This window comes from Jaculus jaculus, chromosome 1 (genome assembly GCF_020740685.1).
Source record: "Jaculus jaculus isolate mJacJac1 chromosome 1, mJacJac1.mat.Y.cur, whole genome shotgun sequence".
NCBI lineage: Eukaryota > Metazoa > Chordata > Mammalia > Rodentia > Dipodidae > Jaculus > Jaculus jaculus.
In genome coordinates, this window is record NC_059102.1 from 120419648 (window position 1) to 120437945 (window position 18298).

At 46.3% G+C, this 18298-nt stretch overlaps 1 protein-coding gene across 6 annotated transcripts in view; it reads right to left on the reverse strand.

Moving 5' to 3' along the window:
• The window catches only part of Epb41l4b (erythrocyte membrane protein band 4.1 like 4B), a 170725-nt gene that overhangs the window by 92698 nt on the left and 59729 nt on the right, over positions 1 to 18298 (reverse strand). For all 6 annotated transcript variants that reach the window (XM_045160207.1, XM_004657052.2, XM_045160198.1 and 3 more), the window contains exons 3-6: positions 8281 to 8323; positions 7430 to 7508; positions 5203 to 5247; positions 3334 to 3386 (exon numbers count right to left, since the gene is read on the reverse strand). In XM_045160207.1, coding sequence (XP_045016142.1) covers positions 3334 to 3386; positions 5203 to 5247; positions 7430 to 7508; positions 8281 to 8323 — 220 coding nt within the window. The remainder of the gene's footprint in view (positions 1 to 3333; positions 3387 to 5202; positions 5248 to 7429; positions 7509 to 8280; positions 8324 to 18298) is intronic.

The window sequence follows — 18298 nt, forward strand, 5'->3', positions numbered from 1 at the left end:
AGCTAGGTACCTGAAAAGTCCCAACTTTGTATAAGCTGGGAAGAGGTTCAGGTAATATTCCTTGAACTCACAGGCCCATTGTGAGGCAGAGGAGCCCCACGTTTGGTGGTATCTGAACAAGACAGAATCAACTATGTGACAAACATCAGGAAGCACTAGACAGAGAAGGCAGGCGATGGCAAGGCCTCCAGATGTGCTCAGAGTGAGAAAGGGGCCATGTCCCAGCTCCTCTATAGTGCACTAAGCTAGGCCCCAGTGACGCCTGGGACATTATTTTGCTTTCTATTGACCCTTCAAGAGTCTGCCACCTCTGCAGCCCGAATTGGCTCCAGAGAGGCCACGGCATGGAGACTACTCCTGGAGGATAGGAGACACTGAATCGCAGCTCCTCCACAGCTCCGCACAGCCCTGGGCAAGCCCCTGAGCCACTCCGTTCTCTGCTCTCTGCCTGCAGAATGGAAGCTGTTACAAGGATGAAACTAGGCTATAGGAATGCAGCAAATGATTGTCTCAGTCTTGCTCCTCCCTTTCCATTTTCTCTTTTACTTGGATGAATTTTCAAGTCTTTTACAAATCTATTCCCCAAAGAGCATAGCCTCCACATAGCTCCAACTGCATCTCAACTAAGGGGGCAACCATTCATTCAAGAAGAACTGCACCAGGACATGTGTTCAAGGCTCAGCCTCAGGAGGAACCTCAACCCTTCACTTTATTCATATCCACAGAGCCCAGACAGTGTTCTTCAGAACTTAGGCAAGCAGCCCTGCTGCAGAGAATAGGCAACGGCATTTAGCCAGCAGACGGGGGTGGAGGGGTGGGGGCATGGGGGGGGGTCACTGTGACAAGGGCTTCCCTGTGTGTACCTAAGTTTTAAAACTCTTTTTACTTGTACCTGACATAAGGATTTCATTTTAAGCTACATTAATCATAAGACTCCAACTCAAATGGGTAATTTCTCCAAGAAAGGGTCACAGGCAGCTGACTTTATTCTTGTCTGCTCTGCTTTTTACAGCTCAACTGCAACTGGACCACGTGAGTGCTGTGCGGCTGCCATCATATAAGGTGCGCCTCACCCGCTAGTCATTTAGGACAACAAGCAAGCCAATGGCCTCAGGAGGAACCTCGTTGGTGATTAACAGCCACAGGCCTGACACAGATGCTTTCCTTACATTAGTACCATTGTGACATAACCTGGAGGGCTGGCCCAGGAGGCCTCTTGCAGCTCAGGAACTCCAGTGTAGATAAAGGCCACTGGCTACACTGGTAAAATCTGCCCTTATCCAAAGTGAGGGGTTGCTGCCCTCTTCCCAGGCCCGCATGTCCTATGGCACCCAGTGGCACTATAGTTGGTACTGATGCTACAGATAGCCTTATCAGTACCTTGAATGCGCCCTCAGGGTCTCTCCAAGATCTACTGAGATCTACTATGTGCCAAGGCCAAGCCCTATCAGACAACAGGACTTAGGAGGTGACTAAAGAACAGAAGTATCTGGCAATGGAAATATCCTATAATCTTTAAAAAAAATATGATGAGTATAAACATGACAAATACACTTAGTAAAAATACTAAGAAATTAAACTAAAGTTTTCTATATGTCTCTGATCAGAATTACAACTCTCAAGAGTCCACTCAAAACTCTTAGCTGGAGCCAGGTATGATGGCACACACCTTTAATCCCAGCACTTGGGAGGCAGAGGTAGGAGGATCACTGTGAGTTTGAGGCCACCCTGAGAGACTACACAGTGAATTCCAGGGCGGCCTGGGCTACAGGGAGACCCTACCTTGGAAAACAACAACAACAAAATCCCTCTTAGCTGGAAACTGGCTGCCTATGGACGGCAGGCCTGGGGGTTACTTTGTTCCTTCGACTTCCCTGATTGCTGTGCTTCATCCTAATATTCCATAAGGAGTATAGACTGATCTCATAATACTTCTCATATCAACTTTAAAAATCAGTGAGATACGCAAGTGGAAGCCAAATCTTACAGTGTTCACAAATACTATGAATGGATCTATCATAACTGGCAATCTAATAAAAAAAAAAGCTAATGAGCACACTGATAAGCAAGTCTATAACATACACCTACCTGATGTGCTAATGAGACGCTTGAGATTTTAGTGTTTTTTGTGCACTTTAATCTATGCCCAACAGCGCCTCCTACAGAAGAACAGCCAATGTGGATAATCCTGCAGGCAGACCTGACGCGTGCTGGAGACCCACAGCCCTCTTTGCAGCCTGACCTTGGAGTGAGCCTTAACCAGATGCCTGCTGCTGCACTGCTGCCTCTCATACGGGCCACCTCCACCAAAGGAGCCCGACTCTCCCCCTCGTCACTCTGCCATCAATACCTCCTCTCAACAGCATCTGGAATCACGGTTGACTCCTCCCTCACACCCATCAAGTCTGGCTCTCTACACTGCTGTGGCTGCTTAAACGTGGGTTCATTTCCAGTATCTATCACATCTACCTTTGCTGTCCTACCCCAGTTGCAGGCCCTTCGTCCCACACAGCCAATGATCATCCCAAAATGTCCATCTGTCCAGGCCCGCCTCCTCAAGAACCTGCGAAGGGCCACTGCGGACCCCACACACTTCATGTTCCTTAAATGGAGTCTGAGCCCATCAACCAATCCAGCTTCTTGAATCTCACCCTGAGATACCATCCAATTGCTGCCTCTCTGTGGTTTTATTTAAATTCATTTATTCATTCCCTCCCTCATTTATTCATTCAGGTTTTATTGGGACGGAGTCTCATGTATCTCAAGCTGGCCTCATGCACCCCCTTGTGCATCTGGATAATGTGGGTCCTGGGGAATCGAGCCTTGAACCTGGGTCCTTAGGCTTCACAGGCAAGCGCTTAACTGCTAAGACACCTCTTCAGCACCCCTTCCACATGTTTTTTTTTAAATATTTTATTTATTTACTTGAGAGGGAGAGAGAGGGAGAGAGAGAGGGAGAGAGGGAGGGAGGGAGGGAGGGAGAAATACAGAAATAGGCAAGTAGAGTGATAGAGAGAGAGAGAATGGGCGCACCAGGGCCTCCAGCCTGAATCAAACCAAGGTCCTTTGGCTTTGCAGGCATGCACCTTAACCACTAAGCCATCTCTCCAGCCCCCCTCCCACATAGTTTTATTGCTGGAGAACCTGCCCTTCCCTTGGTGTCGGTGCCTGCCTTCCTCACTAGGCTGCGAGCGCTTGGGAGCAGAGGCTGTGTCATGTTCATTTGTGTCCTGGGAGGAAGCTGGGTACTAGGCCTGGCACACAGTATATGCTCATTTATTGAAGTGAAAGCAATAGCTTTAAAATGCTAATTAGTACTGAAGATGAGTGTACCTTGTAGACAGAGAGCAGCCAATTCCACAGCTATTTCATAGGGGCACTTCAATCTTGAAAGAAAGAAGAGAAATGAACTCCAAATAGGAAGCTACATGTCTCAGCACCATGCCAAGCGTCAATGAAGTCATTCTTTAAGAGCCAGCCATACCTACACAAGGGCTCTGGTTCTACTAATCTGCATCAAAGAGCACAAACAAACTAGCACATATATTACAACTTTCCCAAGGTCAGTTCTCATCCTATGGCAACATAATCCAATCCAAGTACACTTCTATCAGCCATACAGACAAATTTATTTAATTTGGTTAAGAATGGGGAAGCTTAGAAAACAATGAAAGCCTTCCCTTTGTCTTATTATTTTAAGACTTATTTTAAATTTATCTTGATACAGTACATGCATCTTTTCAAGCTGCCTTAAATCTTCCATGAAACAAGGTCATAGTGTTAAAGATAAACACTGATACCATATCCATTACTGCCAGGGCCACTGGCTGTGCTCAGCATTCTAGTCAGTATAACTGAGGCACAGGCAGAGAGGAATAATATTGCAGGTAGTAATATCATTCATACTTAAAATTCCAAGTAGAAAAATAGTAATGGCATAAAATTGGTATAGCACTTTAGAGTTTTTCAGAGCCTTTTCATATATGTTGTCCAATTTAATCAATGTGTGACATTTATAAACCCGTAGGGTGGATGTGGCCAATGCCCAGCCCCCAACTTCCATTTTGCAGACGAGAAAGTGAGCAGTCTGGAGATTCGGCCGAGGTCGTCCAGCTGATGGGAGCAGTGCCAGGACCAGGCCCTCATTCTGCTTTGGAGCAGAGCAAGTTGGGCAGAAGTGGACTCGAACTGCAAAGTGCTATACACATGCAGTGTTGCCATCAATATTTTTCCAAACTGAAGACAGTATCTACATTTACGAGGCCTTTAGTATGAGGAGCACGGTATGGAAAAGAGAAAAATAGACACACACTCATAATATACGCCAGCCAAAGGTCTGTATTGCATGGCTGAAGAAGGCAAATGTATACACCGTACAATCCACTCGTTCTATGCAGCATATGCCACTGGCATGTTTGTAGCTCAGATACTATGAGTTTGTAAATTCGCACAAGTTACATTTAAAAATTCCCTTCAGGTTATATTCGGAATCAGAATGGTATTCTTGTTGGTAACACCAGGTATTACTTCACAGACTCAATATAGCCTAGGCTTTTCATGTGACAGAAAATATTCAATATCTCCTCTAAAAATGATGTAAATATAAAAGGTGAAATCTCTTATCTTTAAAATACATTAACGCTGACTGCAAAAATTAACCCAGTACAGTGAGAATGTTTCTCGTGCTCAGTAATCACTGTGTATAGCTATAGCCAGAAACCCATCATTTGAAAACCATTTTTAAGAGGGGAAGGAAATGAGATGGGATGTCTAAGTTTCTTTCTAGCAGGGTCAGAACGCAACCTCCTTCCACTACTTCAGTGGTGGATGGTAACGACTGAGGCTTCTTGACTGGCCCAAATACTTGTACGTGTATACATACTAATAGCAGGTCTTGCTTGCAAATACGACAAAAGCCATTATGAATGGGGCAGGTGATGTGATCAGGGAGAGAATCATTCCCAAATGCACATCACCTAAGATATTAAATGCTCTTGGAAATGCTTCAAGCCATATAATCATCATTTAAAACAGGATGGTAATGACAGCAATACAAGTATTAGACTCACTTTACAATGCCTGGTGCACTTTATTTTTTTGAATTTGGAAAGGGAACAAGGGCAAAAGAGTTAAAACAATGAATTATTTTGAGATACACTATGCTCTATCCTGGATGAAGAGTTAGAACAAAAACATACTTACTTTCCAGAAAGAATGTCATGCCTGAGTTGTAAAACAAACAGGTACCTGACAAACACATACAAAAGTCAACAAAGGGCAGCTCTTTCCCAGCCACCACCAAGCCCCAACTTCCCACCATAAACCCCTCCTGCACACGCCTGGCATTGTGCATTGTCAGAAGGGAGTCCAAGGCAAATGAGAAAGTGGGGGGAACATCATCCCCTGGGACTGCAGGAAAGCATTCCAGAGCCTCCTCGCTGGGCGGATGGGTTCTCATGGGGAGTTTGTGAGCTACTTGGAGGATGGAGCATGGAAAACCCAGCAGTCTGAAGGCAGGTGGCCTCCACAGTACTTTGGGATTGAAGAAGCTGGCCAAATAGGCACACAGAAGCTGATACATAGGCAGGCGATGTGTCCCAGAAAATGAGTGGGGTGAGAATGCTGGATTTGGCACCATGCCAGCTCTACCTTCTTAGTAGATTCCAGGTGTCTATCAAAAAAGTTTGCAACTGCCTGGATTGAACAGCATGAGGCTTTCTCGTGCTGTTTAACTGTCAGCTCTTAAAAAAAAAATAAAAAAACTGACATGCAAAACACACACACACACACACACACACACTCACTCATGGAAAATCCTGAACCAGACTGCAACTGGTTGCAGGAATAACCAAAAAAGGGGAAGAGAGGGAGAGGCAGAAAGCAACAAGTAGCACAAGCAGGGCTTACTTAGGTAAAATATAAATGCCTCTGCTTAAATAAAGTTTTTCTCTCTCTCTCTTTTAAACTGGGAAGATGTGGGTGCCAGTACCACTTGCAGAGTTTTGTACCAACCTAAGCCACCCACATGCTACTCCATGCCTATGGAGTTAGAATCCCACACACAAGAGTGGTCCCCAGGAATCGGATTTGCTCAAAAGCTTTCAAGGTGTTTCTGATCACACAGCCTGGCTCAAAAACTATGAACTTTGGTGACAGCTAGAAGCAACATGTTTCACGACGAGCTCCAAAGAGCGACAATGGAGAATTTAAGAGTCTGTGTCTTTGCAACAGTGCAGTTAACATTCTGTGGTCTGGGTAGAGGAGACTGTGGGTGACCCAGAAACCAAGGGTGGGGAGGCTGAACTCTACTACATTTTAGGATGTCCCTGGTTCCCAACAGGTCCTTATCTGTACCTGAACTTGGCTTGTGAAATCAAAGACACTGACTTATATATTTATACCAAGTATTATAGTGCTGTGTGACCAGAACTTTTGATTCTTTTAAGATGACCTACAATCAAAAGCACAAAAGACATTTTCAGGGTAACACCGATGATAACGGTTAGTCTTTAAAATGTCACCTAACTGGGTGGTCATCTCCAGGCTACTGGCCACCCGCACAGACCACTCATCTGTGCACACGTCACCACTACAATTCATCACACACACACACACACACAAACCCACAAACAGTGGGCAAGGAGGTTCTGGGGGATACAAGAGCAGGAAAGTGAATTTCACTGCTGTGAGGGTCCTTGAAGGAAGATACATTTAAAGGCTACTTAAGTTCTCTTCTTTCTGTTTCAGTAGTCCAAGGAGTGAACAAATAGAGTCACGTATGACAAAGAATTTGGTAGAGCTGAGAGGTAACACGAAAGAATTGGAACAACTTTCACTGTGATGAGTGCAGTTTCTTTAAAGAGAGGAGTCCTCTACTATAACAACCCAGAGAATGTTTTAAAGCACCTTAATAAAATTAGATGGCAATCCTGGACTAAGTAACCTCTCTTGATACCTGGTTTTCCTTTTTTATAGGGTAGACAAAAATAAAATTCCACAGAACAACCAACCAATTTATCCAAGATCCATGAAAACAGACATGGAACGAGAAAATAAATCAAGTAAATTTAATTTCTATTTCCTACAAAAACTATCAAACTACGCAAACTTGTGGATTTCTCAACAGCACATAGAAGCTCAGGAAAAAGTGCTAGTAACTCTTGCTTTAAAATCCAGGCAGTGAGCCGGGCGTGGTGGCGCATGCTTTTAATCCCAGCACTCGGGAGGCAGAGGTAGAAGGATTGTCATGAGTTCAAGGCCACCCTGAGACCACATAGTCAATTTCAGGTCAGCCTGGGCTAACGTGAAACCCTACCTCAAAAAACAAAAATCCAGACAGTGGACAGGAAAGCCAGTCGATAATTTAGAAGACCCACATGTTCAAGGTGAGGCAACACTACTGGGTAGTGTCCTTCATACCGTGTCCTACCTTGTAAACTCTTCTCGAAGGTTGTTCGGTTCTGAAGAATAGTATTTAACTCGAAAGTGCAAAGCATAAGCAGGTCCAACTAAACATTTGGAGACAGGAAATTGAAGATGTTTGTCCTCCCAAGTTTGAAGATCACAGAATGGACAAAAGGCAGCATACATTAAGCCTACAGCACATTCACTACCCCATCTGGAAGGTACAGCTTGCCAAACTAGGACATTCTCTCCAATCCTAGTTTGGAAAATGACAATAGACTTTTAGGTTGACTGAGATGGATTATCTGGGAACGCCATTCTGGTAGAAAAGCTTAAGGACCAAGGATTAACAGCTGGTATTTTACTTTTGTCATTGATGCCAAGATACCTGACACCCATGTTTTACAAAGCAAAAGTGGGCTGAAGGAAAAGTGATGCATAAATAGCAAAATGTTCTTTCATCTAAAAATGTCATTTGAGTATCTTAAGATATTTTCAAAGCATATATAATTTTTAAGTGACCTAAGTATGAACATTAGAAAAATGTGGCTGCCACACTGGAAGGAGGGAGCCGGAACTTCCTGCTTCCACTTCCACTGCAAATCCACTCTGCACCTTATGTGGAAGTGAATGGGGTGGGACATCAGTCGGTTCTCACTGGCAGTGTTGTGTGACTTCAAGTGACAGCACAGTGGGTTTTTAATGTCTACTGAAAACTCATTCGATTTCAAGCTCTGTTCTTTGGCCAGTTTCAAGAAAGTAGAAATCATCCACTTAAAATTAGATCTAAAAACCCAGAAGACCTTAAAACCTTGGTAAAGGAATTTGTTGATAGGCAAGAGAAATAAATGAGGAGACTAAGTTCTGTTTGCTTACCTTTCATCTGCTTCTTTATGGGTTTGGAGTGATCCAGCCAGTGCTGAAAGGAAGAACACGGTTCTTTAGCAACAGCTCCTCAGAAGACTGTAACCCCCTGTGTTACCCTCGTCGACAAATCAGGGTCATTCCATCCACAAGAAGACAGATCACGGGTCAGATCTTTACTTCTTCACTGGAGATCTAGAGACTACCTGGTATGGTATTAAAAATTCTGTGCTTAGGCAGAAAAGTGCACTTTTCTTGTGACCACGGTTTTCATAAGATTTTTTTCTTAAGGAGGTGCCTACAAGAATTTCAAATCTCTGGATGACTTATCTGCTATGTCCCTTCTAATCAAGGCCACCAACTGCCTTTTCCTTGTGGGTTTCTTGTCTAACAATGGATCTTCTCTAATAGCTCCAAATCTCTACTGATACCGTAGCACGGCTACGGTGCTGAATCTCAGCACACACAATCCTGCGGTTCCCAAACTTCAGTCCTGCAACTGCAGATGCTCCATGGCCTCCCTTTGCTCTTTGGCCAGGAAAAGGATCCCCACTTCAGATGGAAAGACGGCCAAAGATGTGCCTAAAAAGGTTCTGCTCTGGTGAGTGTGGACATTTCAATGGTCCTTTGTCTTGACCTGCCTAAAGAGGTTACAAAGCCATTTCCTAAACATAAAAGTTCTTTTAGGAGCACCAGGTGTAGTGGCACATGCTTTTCATCCTGGCACTGGGGAGACAGAGGTAGGAGGACTGATGAGAGTTTGAAGCTAATCTGGAACTACAGAGAGAGGTCCAGGTCAGCCTGGGTTAGAGTGAGACTCTACCTCAAAAACAAACAAACAAGTTATTTAGGGGCTGGAGACATGGCTTAGCAGTTAAGGTGCTGGCCTGCAAAGCCTAATGACCCAGGTTTGATTCCCTAGTACCCACATAAACCCAGATGTACAAAATGACACATTCATCTGGAGTGTGTTTGCAGTGGCTAGAGGCCCTGGCATGCCCATTTCTTTCCTTCCTTTTCTCCCTTTCTCCCTGTATGCAAATAAATAAAAATAAAAAGCTTATTTATAGTGCTGGAAAGATGGCTCTTAGAATAAAGTGCTTTCCATGCAATCATGAGGACCTAAGTTCAAATCCGTAGCACTCATGTAAAAGCCAAGAGTGATGTTGCATGCCTGTAATCCCAGTGCTGGGGATGTAGGAACAAGAGCATCCCTAGGGATTGCTGACTAGCTAGTCTAGCTCCTAGTCCAGGGAGAGATTCTGTCTTGAAAACTAAGGTGGACAGCAACTGTAAGGAACACTCAACATCACCCTCTGGCCTCCACACATGTGTGGACAGACAAGCAACCACATGTATGTAAAAACGCACACATGTGCAGGCAGAAAGAAAAGTTTTGTTTGTTTGTTTTTGGTTTTCTGAGGTAGAGTCTCACTCTAGCCCAGGCTGACCTGGAATTCACTCAGTAGTCTCAGGCTGGCCTCGAACTCACAGTGATCCTCCTACCTCTGCCTCCCAAGTGCTGGGATTAAAGGCGTGTACCACCACACTCGGCTAAAAAAGTTTCTTTATCATGGTAAAATTGTTAATAGGAAGTCCTTAGGTGGCTCAGCAGCCTAACTTCTGTGGAAAGCTATATTTGGAAATTTATACAGATGCTCCTTGACTTACATTGCGGCCACATTTGCATAAACCAACTGTAAATATGAGTGTCGTGAAGTGAAGCTATGTTAAATACACATAGCACAGTGTAGTGTGGAGTGCTGGCCATCGCTCCTTGAGATCCTGTGGTTGTCTGGGATCCCAAGAGAGCTGTATTGCGTATCACCAGCTGAGGAAAAGGCAAAGTTCGAAATGTGAAGCACAGCTTCTATGGAATGCGTTAACACTTTTGCGCCATCATAAAGCTGACATAGGAAGTCAAGGACTGCCTGAACCACGAGCCCTTTTGAACAAATCCCTGGTGCCCAGGCACGATGTGCCTCACTGCTTCTGAACTTCTCATAAGTATAAGATGTGGCATTCAGCAAGCCCCCGATAGACAAGCGCTAAGAACGTCTCATGTGGGGGCACATGTGTATGTGGATATGTGTACGTGTGTGTGCGTGTACAAAAACACACATGTGGAGACTAGAGGTCAACTTCTGTCCACCTTATTTTTTGAGACAGGGTCTCTCACAGAACTTACGAGCTCATTGATTCAGCAATACCAGCTAGCCAGCACCAGAGATCCTCCCGTGTCAGCCTCCTGTGGTGGTGGGATTACAGGCACTTGCCACCATGCCTGGTTTTTATGTGAGTGCTAGAGATAGAACTCAGGTCCTCATGACTGCAAAGTAAGTACTGTAACATTCACTACCACTGTAACTAAACTTAGCATACACTGCACTGTTTACATTAGAAAAAGAATTAAAATGATATAGCTATGGTGGGTTTTCATCAGCTATTTCAAACCAGAGGCTAGTCTGCTGACTGGCAGGAACTCTGAGAAGCTACACTCTGCACGTGCTAATAATGAGAGGGTGGGGCCAATGGGCACTGTGTACTTCACGCCTAACCACAAAGCCCATGATGGCTGTGTGGGAAGAGGGAGATGAGGAAACACAAAAGCATATAACAGATGAATTATAATACAATAAGCTCGTGAGCAGTGCTAAGGGGAACATGAGCTCTTGTCATCTCCTCTCCCAGCTAGGTAATAAAAGCTCAGATCACCACAGCAGGACACAGATCTCAAAGGCACATGTGCAGAATGCTTTATCTCATTGTTAACAGCTTTGAATTGGAAATGACCTAAATCTCCACCCACAAAGACAGGTTTAAAAATGGCTCATCCATATAATGAAATACTATTTAAAACTGCTGTAGGCCAATATTTATTGACGAGGCAAGAGATCCATGGCACAGTGTTTAGGAAAAAAATCAGGAAAGATCCCATTTTTATGACATCACTATTTCCTATAGCGGTACGTCCAGAATGATTTGTAGAGGTCCTTTCTGGATGGCGTGCTAGTTGCAATGAGATGGCATCTCCTTCTAAGCATGCATGTTTGGAATACTTGGTCCCTAGCTGGTGGTAATTTGGGAACTAGAGACTTGCTAGAGGTGTGTCACTTGGGTTATTATTGGCCCATGCCTTCTTTGACAGAGCCTGTTGACTCTTGCTGCTACCTCCCAGCTGACATGACAAGATGCGATGCCCAGCCTCTGCTGTGCCATGCCATGATGAAACTTCCCCCACAGCCTGTAAGTAGAAATAAACCCTTCCCTTCCATATGCTACTTTTGATTGGGTGTTTTGTCCCAGAAAAAAAGGTGGTAACTGAAACAGATGGTAGGGCTCTGAATGTGTTACATGTTGCTTTTCACTTTCTGAATAGTATTTTTTAATGAGGTTATCCAGAATGGGTGGGGCTATCATTTCTGTATTTATTCATCATTTCCCCATGAAGCAAGTGTGTGTGTGTGTGTGTGTGTGTGTGTACAGATACACACACGCCATGGGGTGCATGTAGTAGTCAGAGGACAACGTCCAGGGTCTCATTTTCATCATTCACTGCTGCATTCCCCAAAGCAAGCTTGCCAGTGAGACAGTTTCCTGTCTCCGCCTCCCTTCTTACCACAGGCACAGTGGGATTATAGACATTAGCATTACAGCATTTTTATGTGGGTTCTGGGGATCCAAACTCAGGTGTTGATGCTTGCACAGCAAGTACCTTATACACTGAACCATCTCCCCAGTCCCTAGGAAGTTTCTGATTATGAGTTTGCCTAATAAGAATATCCCTATGGCCCTAAACCAAGCTGAAAACTCCTGAATCTCAGCCCTGGAAGGAAGGACTCTGAGTGGAAGGAAGCATTTACCCTCCTGCCAAGTATTAAGCTAACAGCTATGACTAACCCTGTCCTTAAATGAATTTACCATTCCCAGACACAGAAAGTTCCCCTTAGCCAGCCTAAGTAGATCTAGCTTAAAGGAGCCTGTCCCCTTTCTTTCATTTCTTCCATAACTTCTCTGAAAGTGGCAATGTGAGTTCCATAAAATCTCTAAGGTAGGGCTAAAGAGATGGCTTAGCTAGTGGTTAAGGTGCTTGTCTGCAAAGCCTAAGGACCCAGGTTTGATTCCCCAGTACCCATGTAAGCCAGATGCACAAGGTGGAAGATGCATTTGGAGTTCGTTTGCAGGGGCTAGAGGCTCTGGTGTGCCCATTCTCTCTGCCTGTCTCTCTTCTATCTCTGTTTGCAAATAAATAAATTTAAATTTTTTTGTTTATTTTAATTTATTTATTTGAGAATGACAGAGAAAGAGGCAGATAGAGAGAGAGAGAGAGAGAGAGAGAATTGGCACACCAGGGCCTCCAGCAACCGCAAATGAACTCCAGACATGTGTGCCCCCTTGCCCATCTGGCTAATGTGGGTCCTAATTGAGCCTCAAACCAGGGTCCTTAGGCTTCACAGGCAAGTGCCTAACAGCTAAGCCATCTCTCCAGCCCAATAAAAATATTTTTTAAAAAAGAATCTCTAGGGTAACTCTGGGGCTTACAGGCCAGTCCAAGAGGTGTAATGGCCAAATGTCTGTGGCTGGGTTAGCACACAAGTACACCATTGCCAGATGTGCCCAGATGTTCCTGTGGGCAGAATGCTGATCTACCCTGGGGCACCACTGTGGATAGAGCTTCCTGCCACACTGGGCTCTGTCCTTCTTGCAATAAATAAGGGCTTTCCAGAATGGAAGCCCACAAAATGCCTGAGAAAGGAACCAGAAATGGCTTCATTGTTTTGGAGGGTCCTTGACCCCCTAGGGTTTTCAGATCAGGTTTTGGAGGTGTCATCAGAGGCGATAAGAAACCCTGTCACAATCCTAAAATGAGAGGATAAAACTTACTTTGCATCCAACCAGCTCAAAAAGACCTTTTTTTCACAGCTGCAGGAGCTTGCCAGGCTGTCCCTTTCCTATTGTGTCCCACAAGACCCCTGTGACTTGACAGGGGCAATGAAAGCACCGATGTGACATTTAGTTGACTTGTGTCCCACATACAGCTCGCAGGACTGAATTCAGCAACAGTGAGACCTGCCTGAGATGTTCACCTGTGTCCTAGCTAAATATAGCAGACCACCCATCAGTGAAAACCAAAGCAAATGGCCTCAACCCCCTCCACAGACCATTAAACCAGTCATTGCGCACAGACAGATGCATTTGGAGTTCAAATGGCAAGGCATTTAACTCAACCCTCTAGTGGGTGCTAGCAAGGTGATTTCTGATCTGAATCCATCATCAGGTCCATCTGGCATAGCTCTTCTCATAAATCACAGTGCATAGGATAAGCACAGCTTACCTGCTCCACTAATACATCAGTTCTGGAAATATGACACACATAGGCCAGCTGTAGAAGTTAATGACTGGAGTTCGTGGGGAAGCACTCCAGCCACAAAGCCAGGGAGAAGTGCACCATGAACGAGGGTGTGACATCTCTGCCTGCCATGCCCGGAGCCCTCACCATTAAGCCTGAGTGATGGGACTCAAAACAGAGTCTCTAGTACCTATAGATTCTCTCGCTTGTAAACAGTAAACGGTTTGCCTTTGAATTAGAGCTGCAAGGAATCTGGAGAGGACAATGTATCTACAGAATGAGGAGACGGATGAGAAAGAACACTCATAGTCACTCTGTCACATCTATCATCTGACTCTGGGTCTCACAGCAGGTAATGGTGGCCCTAATGAGAACATGGCAAGATTCAAACTCAGTGGTGTCAGTGCCCCTCTTCAAGGTCAGCACAACACAAACTTGCTCCAAGCACCTTCTCCACCTGCGTGGGGGATCTCCCTTCTTCCTTGTCTAAGATGGAACCTATAGACTCCCACCAGCGACTTGAGGTTTCTCTGGGGATTTGCCTAAATGCATTGAACAGGCCCCTTCGTCAGCCATCCATTAAACACTGATTTCTCACATGCCAACCATCCACTCCCATTGCCAACAGAGTTGCACCTCTAGAGGCCTGTGGCATCTCCTCAGTCCATGTGACACTTCTCTGTCCCACCACAGGAGCAGGCAGATCAGAGTTCAAATCCCACTCTGCCACTTACTGGTGTGCAGCCTGAGCAAGCCTCTCCCCCATCCCTAGGTTCCGCTTTCTCACCATGAGCTCTGTCTGCAGGTTCGGCCAGTGTCCACAGGAACTGGAACGAGCTGTTCACCACACATACTACGGCCAGCATCTCAAGCCATCTTGTCTCCTCTCCTCGGCTTTCGTCTCTCCTCCTTTCCCTCCCCTCTCACTTCCCTTCTCATTCCTTTTCTTTCCTTTCTTTCCCCTTCCCTTCACTCCTTTTCTTAATTTTTTTAAAATTTACTTTATTTATTTGCAAGGGGAGAGAGAGAGGGAGAGAGAGAATGAGAATAGGCACACCAGGGCCTCTAGCTGCTGCAAATGAACTCCAGATGCATGTGCCACTTTTAGCATCTGGCTTTACATGGGTACTGGGGATTCAAACCCAGGTTCTTGGGCTTTGCAGGCAAGCACTTAACTGCTGAGCCATCTCTCTTGCCCTTCCCTCCTCTCCTCTTTTCTCTTCTTGGCAGTGGCTGCTGGGATCAAACCTAGGGCCTTGCACATGCTAGGCAAGTGCTTTGCCCAAGTTAACATCCTAGCCTTGCTCCTTTCTTCCTAGAGTCACTGCTGAAATAACAAGGCTGCTCACAGGTCAATGCAATAACCCGAGTGATCCACAGCGTGAAGCGCGGGGAGCTGCCAGCCTTGCAGCAGCCTTGGAGCCCTTCCAACAGGCACCACACCTGCATGTTAACCCCACCACACGGGCCTAGCTCTCCTGGGGCCAGATTCCATAGGCAATAGCAAAAGCATCTTTCTTGGACCCCTTACTTTACAGTAAGCTCCATATTCCTGTTGGGAAGGGACTAGGAACTGGCCACATCTACCTACACAATGCCTGTCCCAGCAGGGACTAGGGAGGTCCTGCCTGCAGAGAGTACTGTTATGACTCTTGCCTCAAACCCCTGCTCATCCTCTGCCTGGCCCACTACTCTCTCCACCTGTGGACCACACCAGTGTTTAACCTTCCTCTCATTTTACCTACGACTTTCAGAGAGCCCCTCTTCCAGCTCAAGGAGGGGCTTAGACACCTTCTGCTAGAGGACTGATCACATATTGTAGGGGACTGCCTTTATGCCTCCCCCACCACAATGTGGCAGGCAGCGAGTGTCCAGCTCATGCCTGTACCCCCAGAGCTCAGTGCTGGGCATGTTCTGAGTCAGTTAGCAAATGTTCTTTTTCTTCCATACATGTATGCATGTGTGTGTGTGTGTGTGTGCGCGCGCGCGCGCGCGCGCACACGCGCATGCCATATATGGAACAGTTATCTGTATGATCCAGAGGAAAGAAGCGGACTTTGGATTTAGACCACATTTGGAATCTGGGCTTTGTCTTTACTTTGTCCTTTACAAGGTTTCTAATTGCTCTGAGCCTCAGACTCATCAGCTGTGAAAAATGAGTCTCCTTTGCAGTGAACTTCATAGATGGGTGATGGACGTCGCACAAGAGTTAGGCAAAGCCTTTAATCCAGTGCCTGCCTCCGGGTGGGAACTCAGTAAACATCAGCTTCCAGGACTCAGCAGTGGAAAATGGGTAGACAAGCCAGAGGCTTTGGCTTTGAGAAGAAAGCTTTGATAAAATCACACTCCGGCCCTGCTCTGAGTTAATGGAAAGTGAAATCTGCAGAGTGGGTCTGAGCATGGCCTTCCTCACTGACACGGGAAAGGGAAACAGGTCCTAGCTCTGAATGCTAAAAATAGGTGATGCCAACAGGCTTTGACAGTTGCTTCAGGGCTGGGCAGGGCACCATGGAAACCAGGCTTGGCTCTTCAGGGAGCTGGAGATATAAGCTGGGTATACACAGGGCTGGGCCAAGAGTCTTGCCACTGCCAACCCTCAGATCCTCCTGTCAGGGCTGGATGAGGTATGAATACTTGAAGTTACCTCCATTACGGGGCCATAGCCACTGCCAATGAACCATTCCCTTCCAGGTTCCCATCTGGTGCTTCTCTCCGCCCAGAAACACCGCCTATCACAACCAGTCACCTCCAGACTCTAAAACCCAAGGCTGCCCTGCTGCCATCCCAGCAGAGTCTCTCAAGAGCTTTTGCTTACATTGGCTAGGGTTTCTCCTGCAGGCAACCCAGGCTCACAGCTTACAGCTAGCCTCACCACCTTCTCTCGCCTGGTGACTCTGGTCTCTCCTCAGCATACCCAGCTGGGAAGAAGAGACTGCTATGGCCTGGACAGGGTTTGTCCTCAGAGATTCATGAGGAAGCCCAGTCCCCAGGGTGGTGTGTGGGAGAGGTGAAACCTTTAACAGGTGGAGCCTAGTGGAGGGAAGTGAAGTCACGCACAGACCTTCACCATGCCTGCCTCCCGGGACTGAGTTAGGTCACTGGACTGGATGGGTTTTATGTTGTCTGCTTTGCGGCAGGGCCTCACTGTAGCCCAGACTGACCCGGAACTCACTCTGTAACCCAGGTTGGGTCATGGTAATCTGCCTACCTCGGCCTTCTATGTCCAGTGTTTACAGGCATGAGCCACTATGTCTGGCTTGGTCTCGGGTATTGTTAAGGAAGGTCAACTCCTTGCACATGGCTCCTTCCACATGCACTGGTCCTCTTTCTGCTTTGCCACCATATGATAACACAGTCTGAAGGCCCTTGTTAAAAAGCCAACCAGATGGAACTGCCCAATACTGAATTTCAATTTCTCAAATGGTGAGTTAAATAAACCTCCTAGCTTTATAAAGTACACTGCCTCAGGTATTTTGTTACTGCTACCCAAAATAGACTACAAGAGAGACCCATAGCCATGTCATAAAAGACAACATATTCTCTCTTCCATTAGGTCCTAGAGTTCCTCCCTGTAGAACAGATGCTACCATCTCCATTTTACAGACAGGAACACTGAGGCTTGAAAGGACACTGTACTAGAACAAGACTGTGCACCTGAAACTGACAAGCTTCGATCTCAGTTCAAGCTGAGCTACTGATGGAAATGACCCACCAAGGTCTAAATAGGCTTTCCCTCTGAAAGGTAGTGAGACAGGCCGAATGCCTCTCCTACTATGATCCCCCATAGGGCTAAAGAGGGTACCAGGATGTGTGCCTGGTCCTGGAGAGTTACCAGGTTAAGAGGAAGTTCCAAGTCATAGGATCGAGTCAGAAAGTTGCAACAGCACATGCAAACATGAAACCAGAAGCCACATGATAAAACTGCTGGGGAAGACAAACGGGTCTTGGCTTCACGTGAGGAAAACCAGTGCAGAGCTCGGGACGGTCTGTGGAGATGGCTTGGGAGGAAGGCAGAGAAGGGCTGCTCCAGGGAAAGGCACTGATGAGGGCAGAGTCATCAGGACCACCTGTGATAATGGTGACCCCAACACTGGGGTGATAGGAAGGGTCCTGGGGTCAGCTGCTGCTGGTGCACACCTTCCATCCCCAGACTCAAAGGCAGGTGGGGACCACACACCTGTTTACAGGGAGGAGAAGCAACATGCTGGAGAGTCTCGGGGACTGCCGTGCCTGGGCACCCGCAGATGTTAGGTCTGGGAAGGATGCTGGGTCCTGCTGCATGGTGACAGGGCATGGCGAGTGGAAAAGCTCGCCCCACATGTCAGAAGAGCCTCGCGGCAAAGGCTTTCATAGTGGAGTCACAACCAGGGCTTTCTGGGAGGCTAAGCTAAAAAGGGGTCCCCTCAGAATGAGGATGTGCCAACAAGGGAACAGGGCCTCTTCTGTAATGCAGAAATGAAGACGAGTTTCTCATTTCTAACTGAAGGAGACCCTTGGGGCAGACACGCTTGCGTCTGCTGCAGGCTGGTCAATGGTCAGGGGTGCTAAGGGCTCTTAAACATCAGGTCCAAACACCAGCTAAGGGAAAAAAGGCAGCCTGTTAGAAGCCCACCATATGTGTCTGAACTAGGGACAGAGGGTAGGACAGACTCTTGCTTCAGGGCTGCAGATAATAGAACA